Here is a 19,675-nt window from a genome sequence, read left to right as displayed (position 1 = left end):
TGGAATGCATGGCGCCTTCTGCTGTGGAGTTGCTGGGGGTTATTCAGTTGAACTTTTTAGCACTTCTCAGGCAGCCCTTGCCTCTTTTCCAGCCAGCTATTTTATGTGCATTTTTTAACACTGCAAAGCATTTGAAAAAGTGCCTCCTGTTCTTGTCAGAACTCCTGCCGTGAGCCTCACACTGGCATTTTTTTAAAGAGCACAAAGTGGAAAGGGAAGTAACCCCTCCTGCTGCACCCTGGTCCTGCCAGGCGGGCACATGATGCCGGCGTGTCCCTGGCTGGGAGCAGATGGCGTCGCAGTGTCACTGGCAGCCTGGGTGAGAGTCTGGGAACCAGCAGTGCCGACAGACGGCCGCATTGCCCGCGTCCCTCACCACACAGGCTGGCAGGTGCGAGGGCATGCCCATGCCGCCTGGACTGGGCCCTGCTGCCCACCCGGGGACAAGGGTCCTGGCCTGAGAACAGGGGCTGCTGTGAGCACCCCCGCGTTGGTCCACCCACACCAAGACCCTCATCACCCTCCCTTTGCCCTTGGCCTCCCCACACCCCCCAGGTTTCTGCCTTCTTCAACGCCTCCTTTCCTACCCCGGGGCACCATTACTAGCTCCTGCTCCTGCCCCAGCTGGGCTCGCTGGCCACTCAGCTCTGGAGCTGCCCTTTTGAAACTTGAGACGGGCTGAGTGGGGACAGTAGGCAGGGCCCCTGGGGGCGAAGGGCAGCAGCACCACTGACCCCAGCTAGGGAGCACTGGGCTGGACGCAAAGCACAAAGCAAGGAGTGTGGGAGGCTCCAGCCTGGGGGTGCAAGGGAGCGGAAGCCTTGGGTCCTCGGGTGGGAGTCTGCGGCTGCTGGGCCATCTGGGAGAGTGAGGACGAGGCTGCTCTCTGGTGCTCAGAGTGGGGTGGGTCTGGCTATTTAGGGCTGGGCAGCTTTGGGACATCCCTTTTTAAACCAGGATGGCTTTGTCACCACCTCAGGTCCCCAGAATTTCTGAGTGATGTCACCTCTGCCTCTTAACTGCAGTGTCCATTTCAGCATTTGCCCTGTAGGAAATTGGATCTGGTCTGGGAAGGATCACGCGCGTATTTGAGGAACCCGGGAAAGCCGCCCTCAGCAGGCTCGTACTGCCCTGCCCACCCCGTGATCCTGGGTGACCTCTGTCTGTAAAAGGCAGGCAGGGCTGTGTCACTGGAGCAGACCCTCCTCCTCCAGGTGGCACCCCCTCCCCGCCTCATCCCCTTGGCTCTCAGGCCTGGCAGCACTTGGCCATGTCCAGCCCCAAGGTCCATTTCCTTCCTGCCACCGCCGCCCTCCCAGGCCGTGGTGTGCAGTTTCAGAAAGGCTGGGGTGGTGCTTATGCTTGGGGTTTTGAGGAGCATCTGATGAGGCACCTCTAAAATTTAGAGTAACAGACACTAGCCAGGATCTGCCAGGGCCAGCCCAGGGCCTCAGGGACAGGTGCCCTTCCCCCAGGCCTCCACAGCTGCAGTGGGCAGCTGGGCAGATGCCTCCACCAAGCGGGCTTTGCCCGCACGCCTTCTCTGCTGCATTTCTTTAGTTCTACAGCCCTCTAAAAGTCAGAAACCATTCTTGCTCCTAAAAGGCCAGACCATGTGTGCCCCATGGGCCATATTCACGCCCTGGTCTAAGTGACCCCGCAGGTGTCCCCCACAAGCCCCAGCCCAGGCTCTGGCAGAGGGAGGTGCTGCTGTTAGCTGTTCTGTTTACAGAGCAGCTTCCTGGGTAGCCAGGGCTGAGGAGAGAGCCAGGAGCAGTGTCCGTGAGCCAGTCACTGCCTTAGTCCAGGGTGGGCACCCAGGGACGTGGGGAAGCCAGCAGGGGGGTCCAGCCAGCAGAGTGTGGCCCTGGGGAGCCTGGCCAGGGAGGCAGCAGGGACAGGCGGGTGGCCCCAGCCCACGTGGCCAAACCCTCCGTGGGTGCTGCCTGGCTTTACTGGCTCTGAGGGCAGGGACAGGAGCCCTGCCCGGACCCTGCCCTGGAGAGGAGCCAGACACAGGGCCCAGCAGCTCCCCACTCTCAGGTGCTGTGTCCCTAGAGGGGCCTGGCAGGGCCCAGGGTATCTGAACCACTGTGGGGAGGGGAGCTGTGGGCAGTGTCCTGGAGGGGAGGCTGTGCCTGAGCTGAGTGCTGGGACCCCTGAGGGCCTTGACTAGGAGTCAGCAGGGAAAGGGCGTGCGGGCCAGGCTGTGGCCTGCTGTGACCTGTTCCTCTCTCCCCCACAGGCCGGCTGGATCCTGCAGGCAGCTGTAGCCGTGCCCTGGCCAGGTACTGCCTTCGGGCTGGGCAGTGGGTGGGCTCCCTGCTCGCCCTTGGGCTCACGCACCTCTCTCCCCGTCCGCAGCCGGGCCGTGCAGCGCAGCCTGGCCATCATCCGGCAGGCACGGCAGCGCAGGGAGAAGAGGAAGGAGTACTGCATGTACTACAACCGCTTCGGCAGGTGCAACCGCGGCGAGCGCTGCCCCTACATCCATGACCCCGAGAAGGTGGCCGTGTGCACCAGGTGCCTTCCTGCCCTCGCTGCGGGCCTCAGGGAGGTTCCGTGCAGGGCCCTGCCCTTGGTCCCCTCTGGCCCTTCCTCACACCCGTTTCTCCTGGTGCTGTAGGTTTGTCCGGGGCACCTGCAAGAAAACGGATGGGACCTGCCCGTTCTCCCACCACGTGTCCAAGGAGAAGGTAAGTGCGGCGCTGGTGGCCCTGCTCCCCTGCACCTTTCTCCGGGGCCTCAGCCACCTGGCCTCCGGGCAGATGGTGCCCACAGCTTTCCCTGGGCTTGGGACATGCAGATCCCTGCCCTGGCGTCCTTAGAGTCTGCCGTACCGCCTCTACCCCACTGCAGGCTTTGCAGCCGGGCTACCTCTTCCCAGGAAAGCAGCACTGACAGGGTCCCTGCTCACCACGCACAAGGGTCTCTTTTCCCTTCTCCTGGCAGCACCAGGCCTCACCAGATCCCCAGGCCCCCCTTACACATACCCAGGGGAAGGTGGTCCCACAGGTGCCCCTGTGGACCCAGGGCTGAGGCCTCAGGGCCTCTTCAGACTGGGCTTGGCAGGAGGGGGGAAGCTGTATGTGAGGGGCTGGGTGGAGAGGCTGCCTGGGCAGAGGGTGGGAGGGAGGGCCTGGAGGGGGAACAGCTGGACTCCTGGCTCATGTGGTTGTCCCCGCCACCTGAAGCCCCACAGACTTGCTTTGAGCCAAGGTGGGTCCCCTGCTGGGAAGAAGCAAGGGAGCCCTGGGGCTGAGGTCAGGGGTCAGTGCTGGCGGGGACGTACGTGGCTACTGTGCCCTGGCCTCAGCCACGGTGTGACCACAGCATGCGAATGGAGTGAGGGCTGCCTCGGGTGAGGGAGGCAGTGTTGGGCAGGGGTGCTGCTGCCGCAACAGCTTTTCCCCTTGAGGAACTTGAAACGAATCAGCATTTTTCTCCCTAATAGAGCTTCGGAACTCTGTTGTGAGCAATTTGGAAATTCACGTCGAGTTTCGGGTTCATTAGCTCCCAGCTCCAAAGCCGGAGCACATTCCAAGCTGTCTAATGTGGACGCCCCGCACCAGTGCCCTGAATTAATGTTATTGTTATTTGTGTGGACGTGGCGGGGTGCAAACAAGGTTAATTGAAATGAGAATGCAGTTTCCTCTTGATAACAGCCCCGCTCTGACAGCCAAGAGGAGCTCCGTTTGCTGTAGAGTTGGCTTTATCATCCCTTTTTATTAGAGCTAATTTGGGCTCTATATCAAAAACCACATTAAGGGAATTGTCTACAGCCCACCACTGCCAGCCACAAACGGGCCCCCAGCCCCTCTCCCCTCTGCGGCTGCAGTTAAAAGACAATTAGAAATAAACTCCCGCTCGTTAAATCACCCTTTGTTTCTTTGCCTTCTCCCTCCCTCCCTCTCAGCCCTGGCCCTGGCTCTCTGGACCCCTTCTTCCCTCCTTGGCCTTAGACAAGTAACCTTTCCCATCCCCAATCTTGTCCCGGAAAAGTGACTTTTTAAAGCCTCTGGTTCTGCCCAGATCCCCCAGGGCTCCTCAGGCCCCAGCAGCTCTGAGCAGGCTGGGGAGGGGAGGGGGACAAGGGTATTAGTGGGAGCAGGGAGGGTGGTCTGACCCAGGAGGGAGCAAGGCCCTGGGAGGGGAGCGGGAATAGCCTGGGGCAAGGCTGGAGACCCCGGGGTGCTGGCAGGGGCTCTGTGGGGGCTCCCTGCTGAGGCCGGACGGCGACATCCTTGTTCTGGACACCCAGGCAGCCCAGGAGGAGCCCGTGGTGGCCCACGAGGGGCAGGGAGATGTCTCCTGGAGACGGCAAGAGACCCCCTGCTTCCCTCCCTGGGTGGCCGTAGCCCAGCCATTGCTCCTTAGGCCTGAGGTTCCCCCAAATGGGAGAAAGTTACATTTCTTCCCTCTCCCAGCCCAGTGGTGATAACAAGCACTGACTGTGGCCATCGGCCCTGTGCTGGGGCGGAGGACGCTGCTGGACCCCTCCTGCTGACCGCCTTGGCCTCCACGGTGCTGGCCTGCAGCCAGTGCCACACCAGGCCTGCTTCCAGGTGGCTCCTGCCCACCTAGAGCCCAGGGACACTGCCTGAGGCCCACGGGTCAGGTGCCTGGAGAGGGAGAGCCCTTCGTTAGCTGCTGGCCTGTGGCTCGTCCTCCCACCTAGACACTGGTCCCCATGGCCTGAGAGTCTCCAAGGGCAGCCCTGGCTACAGGCTAGTGGTTGGGAGCCCTGGCTGCCATCTTGCCCTGGACGGTGGGCAGGCTCAGAACAGGTGAGGGACTCAGAGGAGGGCGCCCCTGAGGCTGAGCCACGGGGCCACAGGGATGCTCCATGCCTCCTCTGGACAGAGCGACGGCAGGGGTGTGGCTCACCTGGGGAGGCTGGGGCCCACTTCTGAGCAGCAGCCTCCCTGCCCTGCAGGTCCTGGTGGCTGCCCTTCCTGCCTGCTGGTGCTGTGTGTCCATTTCTCTCTCGGGCGAGGCCATAGGGGGGTCCCCAGCCACCGTCTGTGGGCCCTGGAGGGTGGCTGCCTGCTGGCCCTCACTGCCGGCCCTCCCCGCAGATGCCGGTGTGCTCCTACTTCCTGAAGGGCATCTGCAGCAACAGCAACTGTCCCTACAGCCACGTGTACGTGTCCCGCAAGGCCGAGGTCTGCAGCGACTTCCTCAAAGGCTACTGCCCGCTGGGTGCAAAGGTGAGGGGTCCGTGGGGGCCCGAGTGGGCAGGGTTTCTGTGGCTTGTTCGTCCTCTGCTCACTCCTGGGTACCTGCCGTGGTGGCTGGATGGCCCTTCTGCAGCCCTGAGGTGGTCAGTGTCATCACGTCCACTTCACAGGTGACTCAGAGAGGTCCAGCAACTTTCCCGGGGTTGCACAGCACCAGCACAGGGCGGGGTTTGAACCATGGGAAGGTGAGGCGCAGAGGACCTAGACTTCTAGGTGCAGCACTGGTAGCCCCGGGAGCTGGCCCCCCATGGTAGGAGTGTGGCGACTGGGTCGGAGCAGCTCCTGGGATGTTGCTGGGGGTGGCCGTGCAGTGAAGGGGATATTGGAGGCCAGGGAGCTGGCAGGGCTACCGGTGGATGTGGGGCCAGCAGCCTCCCCAGGAAGGCAAGGGGTGGACAGGACACTCCTACCCAGCCTGGGGCAGAGGGGTGGGCCAGGCAGAACCGAGGGGGCCGCCTGAGCCGTGGCCGGCAAGGGTGGAGTGAGCTGGCGCTGGAGCTCATTGTGGGGCACCACTGCTGGGTACCACTGCTGGGTGGAGAATTGGGGACCTGGGCTGTAAGGGTCACCTGCAGCTGATGGCTCCGGCTCCCCTCCCCCTGGGGGCATGACTGACTCCTGTGTTGAGGAGGCGCTCACAGGCTCACCTGTCTGGGAAATTCCCGGCAGTGGAGCCAGCTCCTCCCCTCTGCCTCACCTGCCCTCCTGGGCTTCACCAGGACTCGCCACCCCAAGCAGCGTGGCCTCAGCGTCCCCAGTGGGCCTGGTCCCAGGTACAAGCCCCCTCTCCCCCAGCCTCTCACGCCTGTTTCTCTCCCTGCCCTGGGCGCTCCTGCACCTGGCCTAGGGCTGGTGGTTGAGGCTGGGGGCCTCCTGGCTCAGGCTGGGGAGGGGCCAGAGCTGGGGGACCTGGAGCTGCTCCTTGTCCCTGGCATTTTGGGAGGGAGCCCCGGGGCCTGCAGCACGGCTCACTGCCACCCGGTTCTCACACTTGTGTTGGCGCTGCCTCAGGGTCTGCAACCCCCGTGAAGCCAAGAACACCAGGCACCCCAGGAACCCTTTCTCAGCCCACCTGCAAGGACACCGGGCCTTAGGCTCTGGCGGCTCTCCTGCCCCTCCCTTGCTGGGTTCACCTGTGGGGTCCTGTAGACGCTGGGCCACACACTCCTTCCTGTGCACAGCGTCCTGTGGTGGGCCGGGCCCTTCCCAAGCATCCTCTCCCTCATCCTCAGTCCTCACACCCACTTCCAGGGAGGAGCCAGCCCGCAGCTCCTGCTGCCAGGCCAAGGGTTGGCCAGGCTGGCCTCCCCAACCTGAAACCTGGCAGGCAATCCCCTCCGGGGAGGTAGGGCCTGGCTGGGGCAGCCCCAGACCCTGTGGGGGCAGTGGCAGGATCCCCATGGAGGCCATGGCTGATTATTGTAAAATGTTTCGATTTAAATGAAAATATCAAAGTGATATTTAGGTCCTGCTTCTATTAGTGGAAGTGCTTACTGCTGCCTTTCCGTGTGTCCGCGCCGCGGCACCCACATGATGGATAGCAGCTTGTAATTATATATGGGAAAGCGCTGAGCCGGCCAGATCCAGCGGGGACAGGCGGCAGCCCGGGCCTGCGAGGGTTAATTTTATTCTCTAAATAATGTGAAAAGTGCTGAATCGTCACCTTGCGCCTGAAGTAGAAGTCCTCAAATGGGCCCCAGAGAGTTTATAATATTCCACTGAATCAAGTGAAATTGTTAACCTTGCTTCATAAAGCCATGGCTTGTTAAAGAGCCACATTCCCTTTCCTTGTGAATAATTTAGGCTGGGAGTAAATCTCCTCTCCTTCCCCTTTTGGGGGGCCACGGCTGTGGCTCAGGGGTCAACCTCTGCCAGATGCTGCCTGTCCTCCTAGATACCAGGACGGGGATGACTTCAGACTGCCTGTTTGTGCACACCTGCGGGGTCTGCCGCGTCCTGCCTCGTCCTCCCTGGTAGACGCGGAGTCCTCCCCAGTAGACGTCCCTGTCCGGGTGCAGCGCTGTTTTCCTCCTTTGCCTCGGGCGCTTCCTCCATCCTTGTCAAAGGGATCTCCCCGGCTGATAGTTTTGCTGGCGGGAGACTTTGAGGCTAGAAAACTCAACCTTCTCCCCTTAGTCTTCATAGCCAGCCGTGTCTGCCTGCTGTCAAATTCTGATCCGCTGCCGGCATCCTTGAACGGAAGAGTTTTCCCTCCTCCGTGCTCACCGCTCGCCTGTTTGTCCACGGGTGTGTCTGGCTGTGTCCATTGCCATCCCCTTTTAATATGCTGCCCTGCCAGGGCTCCTGCCCTTATGATATGCCTGACAGTTTCTGCACCCTTCCTTGCTTTCTGGCACCCAGAAGCTCCTAGCACCCGGCGGCTCTGGGACAGCCGCTCCTGGCTCCTTATGGGTGTGTTTCAGATTCAGGGTCTGGGCCAGGCGCAGTGGCTCACACCTGTAATCCCAACACTTTGGGAGGCCGAGGCAGGTGGATCACCTAAGGTCAGGAGTTCAAAACCAGCTTGGCCAGCATGGTGAAACCCTGTCTCTACTAAAAATACAAAAAGTTAGCCGGTTGTGGCGGCAAATGCCTGTAATCTCAGCTACCCGGGAGGCTGAGGCAGGAGAATTGCTGGAACCTGGGAGGTGGAGGTTGCGGTGAGCCAAGATCGCGCCATTGCATTACAGCCTGGGTGACAAGAGTGAAACTCTGTCTCAAAAAAAAAAAGACTCAGGGTCTGGGCGCTGCTCCTGGTGGCTCTAGGTGGGACAGCTGCTCCTGCAGGGCACCCTGGTTCCTTCTGGGTGTGTTTAGGACTCAGGGTCTGGGCGATGCATGTGCTTGTTGCAGCTGGGGTGTTGGCTGCTGCCAGCGCCCCCAGTGCACAGGGCTGGGGAGCATCGTGTGCACGTGTGCAGGGGTGACAGTGACTCCATCCCCACCTCTGCCTTGAGAGCTCCTGTGCACCTTGGCCCTCCTGCATCTGCAGCGCCTGCTCCATGAGCCTCCACGCTGCCGTTTTCTCCACGCCCTGTGTGTGGTTGGTGCCTGTCTGCAGGGAGCTGCCGGGAGAGGGAGGGCCCTGGCTGAGCCTTGGGTTTCAGCTCCCCAGTGTGAGCTGAGACCTGAGTCACCTGGGATTCCCCTCACGCACACCCTGCCTTCGTCCTCCAGGCTTGCAGGGGCCCCTGTGTCCTCTGGACAGCGCCTGTCTTGGTTTTGGTCACACGCAGCGCTTCTCTGTTGGTCAGCCTTGCTTTTGCCAGTGCCGCCCTTTGTTGGGCCAAATCCTTCGTCCTTTATGAGGCAAGGTCCTGACATCCTTTGCCCTATGATTTGTGCTCGGGGGTCTTGTTTAGGACCAGTCTCCACCCACGGTCACAGAGTGCTTCCTGCATCGCCCGCTGCTGGTCAAGAGGCAGCTGTGGGTGTAGCTTGTCCCTGCATGGTTACTTCCTCCTCTGGCCTCAATCTCCTTTTATATACAATCGGGATAATGGCATTGCCTATCTCAGAGGGGCATGGCGACTCTTCAGGGGGCCACAGTGGGCCTGGCAGTGTCCTGGGTGGCCCTGGCACGGGGAGGCCTCCCTACAAGTCGGCTGCCGTTCGCTGTTCTTTATTTACGTGTTGTGTGAGGTGGGGCCTCAGTTTTTCTTCATGTCATGGGTGCTTTCCCTCAACAGCGGTCCAACCCTTTGATTTGTGGTGTCAGCTTAAAAAAAACAGCTTTATTGAAGTACAGTTTCCCTCCCACACAATTCCTCTGCTCTAGGTGTATGGTTCTGTGGGTTTGAGTAAACTTGGAGTCGTACAGCCGCACCACAATGCAGCTTTCAGTTGTTTTCATTGCCCCCCACAATTCCCTCACTCTGTTCATCATCAGTCCCAGCCCCGCCTTGCTCCCACCCCGGCCCCTAACACTCATCCCCTTCAGTCTCTGTAAGTTTCTTTTGTGGGCGTTTCGTGCCACTGGAATCATACAGTACACGGTTGTTTGGCATCTTTGATTTTGCATCATGTTTGGAGGTCCGTCCTGCAGCACCTCAGCGCTGCACCCCTTTTCATGACAGAAGCCGCTGCAGAGACTCTCCACGCTTTGTCCGTTCGGGTGGTTTCCAGTTGGGGGCTGTCGTGAATAATGCTGCCTCGAACGTCTGCGCTCAAGCCTCCGTGTGGCCGATGCTTTCGCTTCTCTTGGGTAGACACCTAGGAGTGGAATCGCAGGGTCATAGGGTCACTGCAGGGCTACAGGGTCGCTCTAGGTTAACAGCCTCCTGTTGTCTAAAACGGCTTCACTGTTTGACACTCCTGCCGGCAGCGAGGAAGCCTTTCGTCTCGCTTACTTCCTCGCCAGCTCTTGGTATCTGCCTTTCTGGCACACCCGTTCTGGTGGGCGTGCCGTGCCATATCCCTGGGGTTTTGGTTTGTATTTCCCTGATGGCCTGGACGTGCAGAGCACCTGGGTGCTTATGGGCCATTCCTATCTTTTTTGAAAAACAGCTTTGTTGAGATACAATTCCCATACCACATAATTCACCCATTTTAGTGTACAATTCAATGGTTTTTGGTATACTGTGTTACTTTTTAATTGTGGTAAAATATATATAACATAAATTTTGACCATTTTTAAGTGTCAAAATGGCACTGAGTTCAATAGCATTAACTACATTCACAACACTGTAGACACATTCCAAAATGTTTTCCTCACTCCTGACAGAAACACTGAGTATTCAGCAGCGACTCTCCACTCCCCACTTCCCAAATCCTAGTTAGACACCTAACTAGTTATCTCAGTGAAGGCGCCTCCTCTAGCGATGTCCTCTAAGTGGAATCGTACGTTCTGTCCTTTGGTGTGCGGCGTCTTAACACGCAGCATAATGTTTCCAGGGTCTAGCTATGTCCCGTCAGTGGAATCATCCAGCATCTGTCCTTTGGTGTCTGACGTCTTTCACTCAGCATCATGTTTCCAGGGTTCACACATGTGGCACCACCTCATTCCTTTCTTATGGCAGAGTAACATTCCGTTGTGTGTGCACTGCGTTTTGTTAGTTCCTTCATGTGCTGGTGGGTATGTGGCTACTGTGACTAGTGCTGTAGTGATTCCTGACGGGCAGGTATCTGTTTGAGTCCCGCTTTCACTTCCTTTGGGTGTATATTGAGGAGTGGAATTGCTGGAGTCTGAGTAATTCTGTGTTTAGCTTTTTGAGGAATCGCCAAAGTGTTTTCTGTTGTGGCTGCACCATTTTACGTTCCCAGCAACAGCGTACAGGTTCCAGTTTCTCCACACCCTCCCCACCACTTGTGGTTGAATTTCTTTATTCTAACTTTTTGTGTGTGTGGATTCTTTAGGGTTTTCTTGCATGTAAGATCATGTCATCAGCAAACAGATAATTTTACTTCTTCCTTTTCAAGTGGGATGCCTTTTCTTTCTTTCTTTCTTTCTTTCTTTCTTTCTTTCTTTCTTTCTTTCTTCTTTCTTTCTTTCTTTTTTTGAGACATAGTGAGACTATGTCTCAGAGTGAGCTCTGTCATCCGAGCTGGAGTGCAATGGCATGATCTCAGCTCACTGCAACCTCCGCCTCCCGGGTTCAAGTGATTCTCCTGCCTCAGCCTCCCAAGTAGCTGGGACTACAGGTGCACGTGCCACCACACCCAGCTAATTTTTGTATTTTTAGTAGAGACAGGGTCACACCACGGGGCCAGGCTGGTCTCAAACTCCTAATCTCAGATGATCCGCCTGCCTTGGCCTCCCAAAGTGCTAGGATTATAGGTGTGAGCCACCACGCCCAGCCTCTGGCTAGAACTTTTAATACTATGTTGAATTAAAATGGCAATTGTGGGCATCCTTGTCTTTTTCCTCATCTTAGAAGAAAAGCTTTCATTTTTCACCATTGAATATGACGTTAGCTATGGGCTTTTATGTATAGTGTTTACCACACTGAGGAAGTTGCCTTCTATCCTATTTATTGGGTTTTTGTTTTTTTTTTAACATGAAATGGTGTTGAATTTTGTCAGGTCTTTTTCTAGATCAATTGAAAGGATCTTGTGGTCTTTTTCCTTTATTCTATTAAGGTGGTCAGCTCATGACTGACCACATTGAATCACAGTCCGTCACAATCTCATTAATTGATTTTTGTGTGTGAAACCATCCTTGCATCTGGGAATAAATTCCACTTGGTTATGATGTGAAATATGGTTATGGTTTGTTTTGGTTATGGTTTGTTTTGAATTAGAATTTTGCTCTTGTTGCCCAGGCTGGAGTGCACTGGTACGATCTCGGCTCCTTGCAAACTCCGTCTCCCGGGTTGGAGCAATTCTTCCGCCTCAGCCTCATGAGTAGCTGGGATTGCAGGCACGTGCTGCCAGGCCCGGCTAATTTTTGTATTTTTAGTAGAGATGTGGGTTTCGCCACGTTGGCGAGGCTAGTCTCGAACTCCTGACCTCAGGTGATCAGCCCGCCTCGGCCTCCCAAAGTGCTGGGATTATAGGCGTGAGCCACTGCACCCAGCCCTTAATGTGTAATCCTTTTAATGTGCTGCTGAATGTTTTGCTGAGGATTTTTGCATCAATATTCATAAAATATATTGGTTGGTAGTTTTCTTTTAGTGTCTTTGTCTGGTTTTGTTGTCAGGGTACTACTGGCCTCACAGAGTGAATTAGGAAATGTTTCCTTCTCTTAAACATTTTGTAAGAGTTTGAGAAGAATTGGGTTGATTCTTCTTTTAAATGTTTTAATAGAATTCACCAGTGAAGCCGTCTGGTCCTGTGCTTTTCTGTCTTTTTTCTTTTCTTTCTTTTCTTTTTTTTTTTTTTTTTCTTGAAGAACAAGATCTCGCTATATTGCCCGGGCAGGTCTCAAACTCCTGGGCTCAAGCGATCCTCCCACCTCTGCCTCCCTAAATGCTGCTGGGGTTACAGGTGTGAGCCACTGCGCCTGCTGTGTCCTGGGCTTTTCTTTGTTGGGAGATTTTTGATTACTGACTCAATCTCCTTGCTGTGTAGATCTAGTTAGATTTTCTACTCTTCAGTCAGTTTTGGTGGATTGTGTATCTCTAGGAATTGGTCCGTTTCATCTAAGTTGTCAATTTTATGTGTGTATAATTGTTTCAAGTATTTAATAATTGTCCTTTTGATGTCTGCAGAATCTGCAGTGATACTGGAAATTTCATTTCTGTTACTGGAAGTTCATGACTTCTTTTTTTCATTGTCTTTTACTAGAGGTTTGTCAATTTATTGATCTTTTCAAAGTACCCATTGTTTGTTTTACTGATTTTTCTCTATTGGTTTTCTGTTTTCGATTTCATTGGGCTTTCTGCTCTTATTCTTTCTTTCTTTCTGCTTACTTGTGGTTTATTTTGCTGTTTTTTTCCCTCTACATTCTTGAAATGGGAGCTTAGATTATTGATTTGAATAATTTGAATATTTTCTCTTTTTTCTGAGACAGGGTCTCACTCTCACCCAGGCTGGAGTGCAGTGGTGCAATCATGGCTCACTACAGCCTCAACCTCCTGGGCTCAAGCAATCCTCCTGCCTCAGCCTCCTGAGTAGCTGGGACTACAGGTGCATATCACCATACCTGATTAATTTTTTTAATTTTCTGTAAGACAGGGTCTTGTTCTGTCACTCAGGCTGGTCTCAAACTCCAGGCCTCAGGCAATCTTCCCACCTCAGCCTCCCAAGTAGCTGGGACTACAGGTGCATGCTACCACGCCTGGCTAATTTTTGTATTTTTTATAGGGATGAGGTCTCGCTATGTTGCCCAGGTTGGTCTCAAACTCCTGAGCTTAAGCAGTCCATCCGCTTCAGCCTCCCGAAGTGCTGGGATTATGAGTATGAGCCACCAAGCCCAGCTCCTGTGATTTTTTTTTGTTTGTTTTATTTCCCTTAAGATTTTCTCTTTGCCCTATGGATTATTTGGTAAAACGCAAAAGAGTCATACGATCTGAAGAGAAACTAGAGTATTGCCTGTGGATTATTTTGAAGTGTGTTATTTAGTTTCCACGTGTTTTGAGATTTTCCTGTTACCTTTCTTTCATTGATTTCTAGTTTGATCTATATTGATTAAAATCATACAGATTTTAATTCTAAGTTTCTCACGGTTTTTTTATGGCCGAGGATATGGTCTTTCTTGGTATATGTTCCATGTGTACTTGAAAAACATGTATATTCCACCGTTGTTGGTGCTCTATCAACGTCTAATAGATCTTGCTAGTTAAAGGTGTTTTTGAGTTCTTCTATATCCTTGATGATTTTTGGTCTAGTTTTCAGTTGTTGAGAGAGGTGCTGAAGTCTCTAACTATAATTGTGGATTTGTCTATTTCTCCTTTCATAACTTTCAGTTATTGCTTCACGTATTTTACAGCTTTTTTGTTTGGTGCATTTACATTAGAATTGTTGTGCACTCTTTTTGTTGTTGTTGTTGTTGTTGTTTGTTTAGAGACTGGGTCTCATTTTGTTGCCCAGGCTGGAGCTCAGTGGCACAATCACAGTTCACTGCAAGCTCAAACTCCTGAGCTCCAGCGATCCTCCCACCTCAGCCTCCTGAGTAGCTAGGACTACAGGCATGCACCACCATGTCTGGCTACTTTTAAAATTTTTTTGTAGAGATAGGGTCTCGCTATGTTGCTCAGGCTAGTCTTCAACTCCTGGCCTCAAGTGGTCCTCCTTGACCTCCCAAAGTGCCGGGATTACAGGTGTGGCCCTACTATGCATTCTTGATAGATTTACTCTTTTATTATGTAATATTTCTGTCTCTGATGATTTTCTTTGCTTTGAAGTTATCTTTTTTCTGATATTAATATAGCCACGCATGTTTTCTTTGAATCAAGTTTTCATGTCTTTTTTTTTCTCTTTTTACTTTAAATTTATATATGTGTCATATTTGAAGTGACTTTCTTGTAGACAGCAGATAGTTCAATCATATTTTAAAATTCACTCTGCCAATCTCTGTCTTTTAGTTGATATATTTAAGACATTTACATTTAATGTGGTTATTGCTATATTAGGGCTTAAGTGTATCATTTGATTTCTTTTGTTTTCTATTAGTTCTTTTTTTCCCTCTGGGTTTTCTTCCCCCTGCCTTCCTATGGGTTACTTGAACACTTTTTAGAATTTGTATTTGATTTACTTATAGTGCTTTTCAGTATAGATCTTCAGTAGTCTTCCCTTCTCTGTGGGGGATACATTCCAAGATCCCTCATGGATACCTGAACCCATGGGTGTCATGGAACCCGATTCCATCATTTGGAACATGTTTCTATTATCTTCCACCCACAAATCAAATGCCTTTTTAAATCTTTTTTTTTTTTTTTTTTTTTTTTTTTTTTGAGACAGAGTCTTGCTCTGTTGCCCAGACTGGAGTGCAGTAGCGCAATCTTGGCTCACTGCAACCTCCGCCTCCTGGGTTCAAGCAATTCTCCTGCCTCAGCTTCCTGAGTAGCTAGGATTACAGGTGTGTACCACCACGACTGACTAATTTTTATGTTTTTAATAGAGACAGAGTTTCACCATGTTGGCCAGGCTGGTCTTGAACTCCTGACCTCAAATGATCCACCCACCTAGGTCTCCCAAAGTGCTGGGATTACAGGCATGAGCCACCACGCCTGGCTGCCTTTTTAAATCTTAACTAAACGTTTATCACACACTGTAGCCCTAACTTTTGCAGTTTGCAGTGTGACAGCAAAATTAGCATTAATTTCTTTTTTTCTTTCTTCACAATTTCATGGATAGAAGATCATTCTTACTGTAGATCTCAGCAACCTCAGAATATTATATTATTATTATTATTATTATTTGAGGCAGAGTCTTGCTCTGTCACCCAGGCTGGAGTACAGTGCAGTGGCACGACATTTGTCCACTGCAACCTCCACCTTCCAGGTTCAAGCAATTCTCTTGCTTCACCCTCCCAAATAGCTGGGATTACAGGCTCGTGCCACCACACCTGGCTAATTTTTGTATTTTTATTTTTATTATTTTTTCGAGATGGAGTCTAGCTCTGTCACCCAGGCTGGAGTGCAGTGGTGTGATCTTGGCTCATTGCACCCTCCATCTCCTGGGTTCAAGTGATTCTCCTTTTTCAGCCTCCTGAGTAGCTGGGATTACAGGCACCCGCCACCATACCCAACTAATTTTTGTATTTTTAGTAGAGATGGGGTTTCACTGTGTTGGCCAGGATGGTCTCGAACTCCTGACCTCCTAATCCACCCGCGTTGGCCTCCCAAAATGCAGGGATTATAGGCGTGAGCCACCATGCCCAGCCTATTTTTTTTCTTAAGTCGAGAACTTTCACCTTTTTACCTAAAGGAAGCATTTTACAGCTTCTCTTATCCAAGTTGTTAGCATCACTACTGTTGCACTTTGGGGCCATTTTTTATGAAAATAAGGGTTACCCGGACACAAGTGCTACAGTACCACAAGAGTCAGTGTGATAAGGGATACAGCTACTAAGTGACTAATGTTAGGTCGTGTATACAGTGTGGAAAAAGGAATGATTCGTGTCCTGGGCAGGACAGAGCATGACAGCGCAAGATTTCATCACACTACTCAGAGTAGCATGCACTTAAGCATTTATGAATTGTTGGCCGGGCGCAGTGGCTCCTGCTTGTAATCCCAGCACTTTGGGAGGCTGAGGCAGATGGATCACGAGGTCAAGAGATCGAGACCATCCTGGCTAACACGGTAAAACCCTGTCTACTAAAAATACAAAAAAAAAATTAGCTGGGCGTGGTGGCAGGCGCCTGTAGTCCCAGCTACTTGGGAGGCTGAGGCAGAAGAATGGCATGAACCCGGGAGGTGGAGCTTGCAGTGCAGTGAGCCAAGATTGCGTCACTGCACTCTAGCCTGGGTGACAGTGAGAGACTCCATCTCAAAAAAAAAAAAAAAAATTATGAATTGTTGGCCGGGCACGGTGGCTCACACCTATAATCCCAGCACTTTGGAAGGCCAAGGTGGGCAGATCACCTAAGGTCAGAAGTTCAAGACCAGCCTGGTTAACATGGTGAAACCCTGTCTCTACTAAAGTTACAAAAAAAAAAAATTAGCTGAGTGTGGTGGCGGGCACCTGTAATCCCAGCTACTTGGAAGTCTAAGGCAGGAGAATTGCTTGAACCCGGGAGGTGGAGGTTGCAGTGAGCCGAGATCGCACCACTGCACTCCAGCCTGGGCAACAAGAGTGAAACTCCATCTGGGGAAAAAAAAAAGTTATGAATTGTTTATTTCTGGAATTTTCCATTTAATATTTTTGGACCACAGTTGACTTCAGGTAACTGAAACTGCAGAGAGTGAAACGGTGGAAAGGGGAGGACCACCATATAGCTTTTGTAGTGCTTACCTTGGGTATTATATTATATTTGCATGACTGATCCACGTCTGCTGGTGGTGTTGTTTGGCCAGTTTGAATGAAGTGTGGAAACCCTACCTTCCCTCATCTCCCTTAACCTCCCGTTTTATAACCGTCTGGAATACTTCCTCTACAGAAGTTAGAACCACAACAAACACAGTTATAATTTTTATTTCAATCATCAAACATAATTTAGAAAACTGGGGAAGAGATGGAAAGTCTGGTATCTTTATCCGTATTTTTGCTTATCTTGTTCTTTATTCCTTCCTGTTGTTCCAAGCCTTTTTCTTTTGTTTCCTTTTTGTTTGGAGAACTTTAACACTTTTTAGGGTAAGACTGGTGGTGACATTGTTTTTCTTCATCAGAGAATATCTTGATTTCCCCTTTATTCCAGAAGGATAATTCACTGAATATGGGATTCTGTGTTGACAGTTCTTTCTTTTGAGCTTGAAAAATGTTATGCCTCTTCCTCCATGGTGTCTAGTTAGAAATCCACTGTTGTTTGAATTTTTCCCCTTGTAGGTAAAATGTAGTTTCTGTGGGGTGCCGTGACTCATGCCTGTAATCTCAACATTTTGGGAGAACCAGGTGGGCAAATTGCTTGAGCCCAAGAGTTTGAGATTAGCCTGGTCAACATGGCAAAACCCCATCTCTTTAAAAAAAAAACAAAAAACAAAAATTAGTCACACATGGTGGCATGCGCCTTTGGTCCCAGCTACTCAGTTGGCTGAGTTGGGAGGATTGCTTGAGCCCTGGAGGTCGAGGCTGCAGTGATCTATGATTGTACCACTAGGCAAGAGAGTGAGACCCTGTCTCAAGAAAACAAACATAATGTAGTTTCTTTCTGGCTGCTTTGAAGATTATTTCATTGTCTTTAACTTTCACTGTCTGACATCTGGGGTAGATGTGTTTGGTCTATCCTGTCTGACATCTGGGGTAGATGTCTTTGGTCTATCCTGTCTGACATCTGGGGTAGATGTCTTTGGTCTATCCTGTCTGACATCTGGGGTAGATGTCTTTGGTCTATCCTGTCTGACATCTGGGGTAGTTGTCTTTGGTCTATCCTGTCTGACATCTGGGGTAGATGTCTTTGGTCTATCCTGTTTGAGGTTTGCTCAACTTCCTGAATCTATAGGCTCATGTGTTTTACCAAATTGGTGAAGTTTGTATTATTTCTTTGAGTTCTTTTTTCCTCTGTTTCTGCATCTCCAGTTACATGAATGTTAGGTCTTTTGTTGTGGTCCCAAGGTCCCGAAGGCTCTGTTCATTTTTTAAACCTTATTTTCTTTCTGTTGTTCAGATGGGTTAATTTCTTTTTTTTTTTTTTTGAGATGGAGTCTCGCTCTGTTGCCCAGGCTGGAGTGCAGTGGTGCGATCTCGGCTCACTGCAAGCTCCGCCTCCTGGGTTCACGCCATTCTCCTGCCTCAGCCTCTCCGAGTAGCTGGGACTACAGGCGCAAGCCACCACCACGCCCGGCTAATATTTTTTGTATTTTTAGTAGAGACGGGGTTTCACTGTGGTCTCGATCTCCTGACCTCATGATCCGCCCACCTCGGCCTCCCAAAGTGCTGGGATTACAAGCGTGAGCCACCGCGCCCGGCCAAGATGGGTTAATTTCTGTTATTCTGTCTTCCAGTTCTGTCTCATCCATTCAGCTGTTGAGCTATATACCGAGTTTTTTATTTCAGTTATTGTATTTTTTAGTTCCAAAATTTTCATTTGGTTCTACTATATCTTCTTTTTCTCTGTTGATACTTTCTATTTCTTCTGTTTCCAGCATGTTTGTATTGCATGTAGAAGTGTCTTTGTGATGCTGTTCTGTCTTTATGAAATAATTCTGACGCCCTGTCAGCGTTGGCGCTGCCCCTCTTCACTGAGCTTGGAGCTTCCCTTGTTCTTAGTGTGAGCAGCCACTTTCTGTGGGAGCCTAGTCATGCTGGCTGTTTGGTGGAGGTGCTGCCTCCTTCTTGCCAGCTAGGAGTGGAAACTCAGCTCCCTGCACTTGGCCTCATTGACACTATAGAGGGTGGTGTGGAAAACAGACCTTCCCTGAACCTTCCCTCCCTGCCTTGGGGGAAGGAGTTCCACAGTGCCTCTTCCACATGGCCCCCACTGACTCCGCGGGGGGATGGAGAAGGGGTGAATGTCCTGGCTTTTCACCACCCTGGCAAGGAAGGGAAGGGCCTCTTGGCCAGGGTTGAGTCCAGGCTCCCTCCTCAGCCTTTGCTGGTCTGGCTAGGGGTGCAGTGGTTTTGGGTGTTGGCTGGAATAGGATGGCTGTTGCCCGAGAGCTTCTGTCTTGCTGGGCTGCCCTTTGCCTGTGCCTGTGGGCATTTCTGGGCTGTGGCTTCCTTGACTCCAAGTCTTGGATGCGGACAGGAAGCAGCCCAAGGGAACCCAGCACCAGTCGTGCCCCGATCCCTAGCCATCAGCGCCTTCTCCGCAGCCAGAGGTGGCTTGGGTTTGTTACAGTGGCACTTAGCGGGAAGTACAGGGATGGTAGGTTGGTACTTTGGGTCTGTCTTCCCAGCAATGCAAGCCCCTTCTTTTTTCTTTTCTTTTTTGGACAGTCTCACTCTGTCACCCAGGCTGGAGTGCAGTGGTGCGATCTCAGCTCACTGCAACCTCTGTCTCCTGGGTTCAAGCAATTCTCCCACCTCAGCCTCCCGAGTAGCTGGGATTACAGGTATGCACCACCATACAAGGCTAATTTTTGTATTTTTAGTAGTGACGGGGTGTCACCTTGTTGGCCAGGCTGGTCTCGAACTCCTGGCTTCCCAAAGTGCTGGGATTACAGGGGTGAGCCACTGTGCCCAGCCTACTTCTTTTGAATGCCAGTTTTGGCTTATTTTCCCCCAGAAATGGAGGATCCGTTTTACTGAGGTTTTCAACGTATGGGTGCATGTCGGTGTGTCTACAACATCCTTTGTTGCGTCTAGAGTGTTTTTCATCTGTATTTAATTTGCGTTTTCTCACTTGTTTCTGGGAACAGTCTTGCCAGGGGCATGTCTATCTTATTGCCCTTTTCAGACAACCAGCTTTTGGTTTTGCTAGTGTTCTTTATTGCTTGTTCCTTTTCTTTGTCATTGA

General features: G+C 51.9%; 1 protein-coding gene across 4 annotated transcripts in view; it reads left to right on the top strand.

Moving 5' to 3' along the window:
* ZC3H3 (zinc finger CCCH-type containing 3) overlaps positions 1 to 19,675 on the top strand; it is a 108,268-nt gene that overhangs the window by 74,207 nt on the left and 14,386 nt on the right. For all 4 annotated transcript variants that reach the window (XM_063643650.1, XM_055287505.2, XM_063643649.1 and 1 more), the window contains 4 exons: positions 2,246 to 2,288; positions 2,365 to 2,523; positions 2,627 to 2,696; positions 5,079 to 5,210. In XM_063643650.1, the coding sequence (XP_063499720.1) occupies positions 2,246 to 2,288; positions 2,365 to 2,523; positions 2,627 to 2,696; positions 5,079 to 5,210 (404 nt within the window). The remainder of the gene's footprint in view (positions 1 to 2,245; positions 2,289 to 2,364; positions 2,524 to 2,626; positions 2,697 to 5,078; positions 5,211 to 19,675) is intronic.

The sequence above is a fragment of the Symphalangus syndactylus genome, chromosome 7 (assembly GCF_028878055.3).
Source record: "Symphalangus syndactylus isolate Jambi chromosome 7, NHGRI_mSymSyn1-v2.1_pri, whole genome shotgun sequence".
Taxonomy (NCBI): domain Eukaryota; kingdom Metazoa; phylum Chordata; class Mammalia; order Primates; family Hylobatidae; genus Symphalangus; species Symphalangus syndactylus.
Note: the sequence above shows the minus strand (reverse complement) of the source record. Positions and strands in the feature narration are given on the sequence as shown.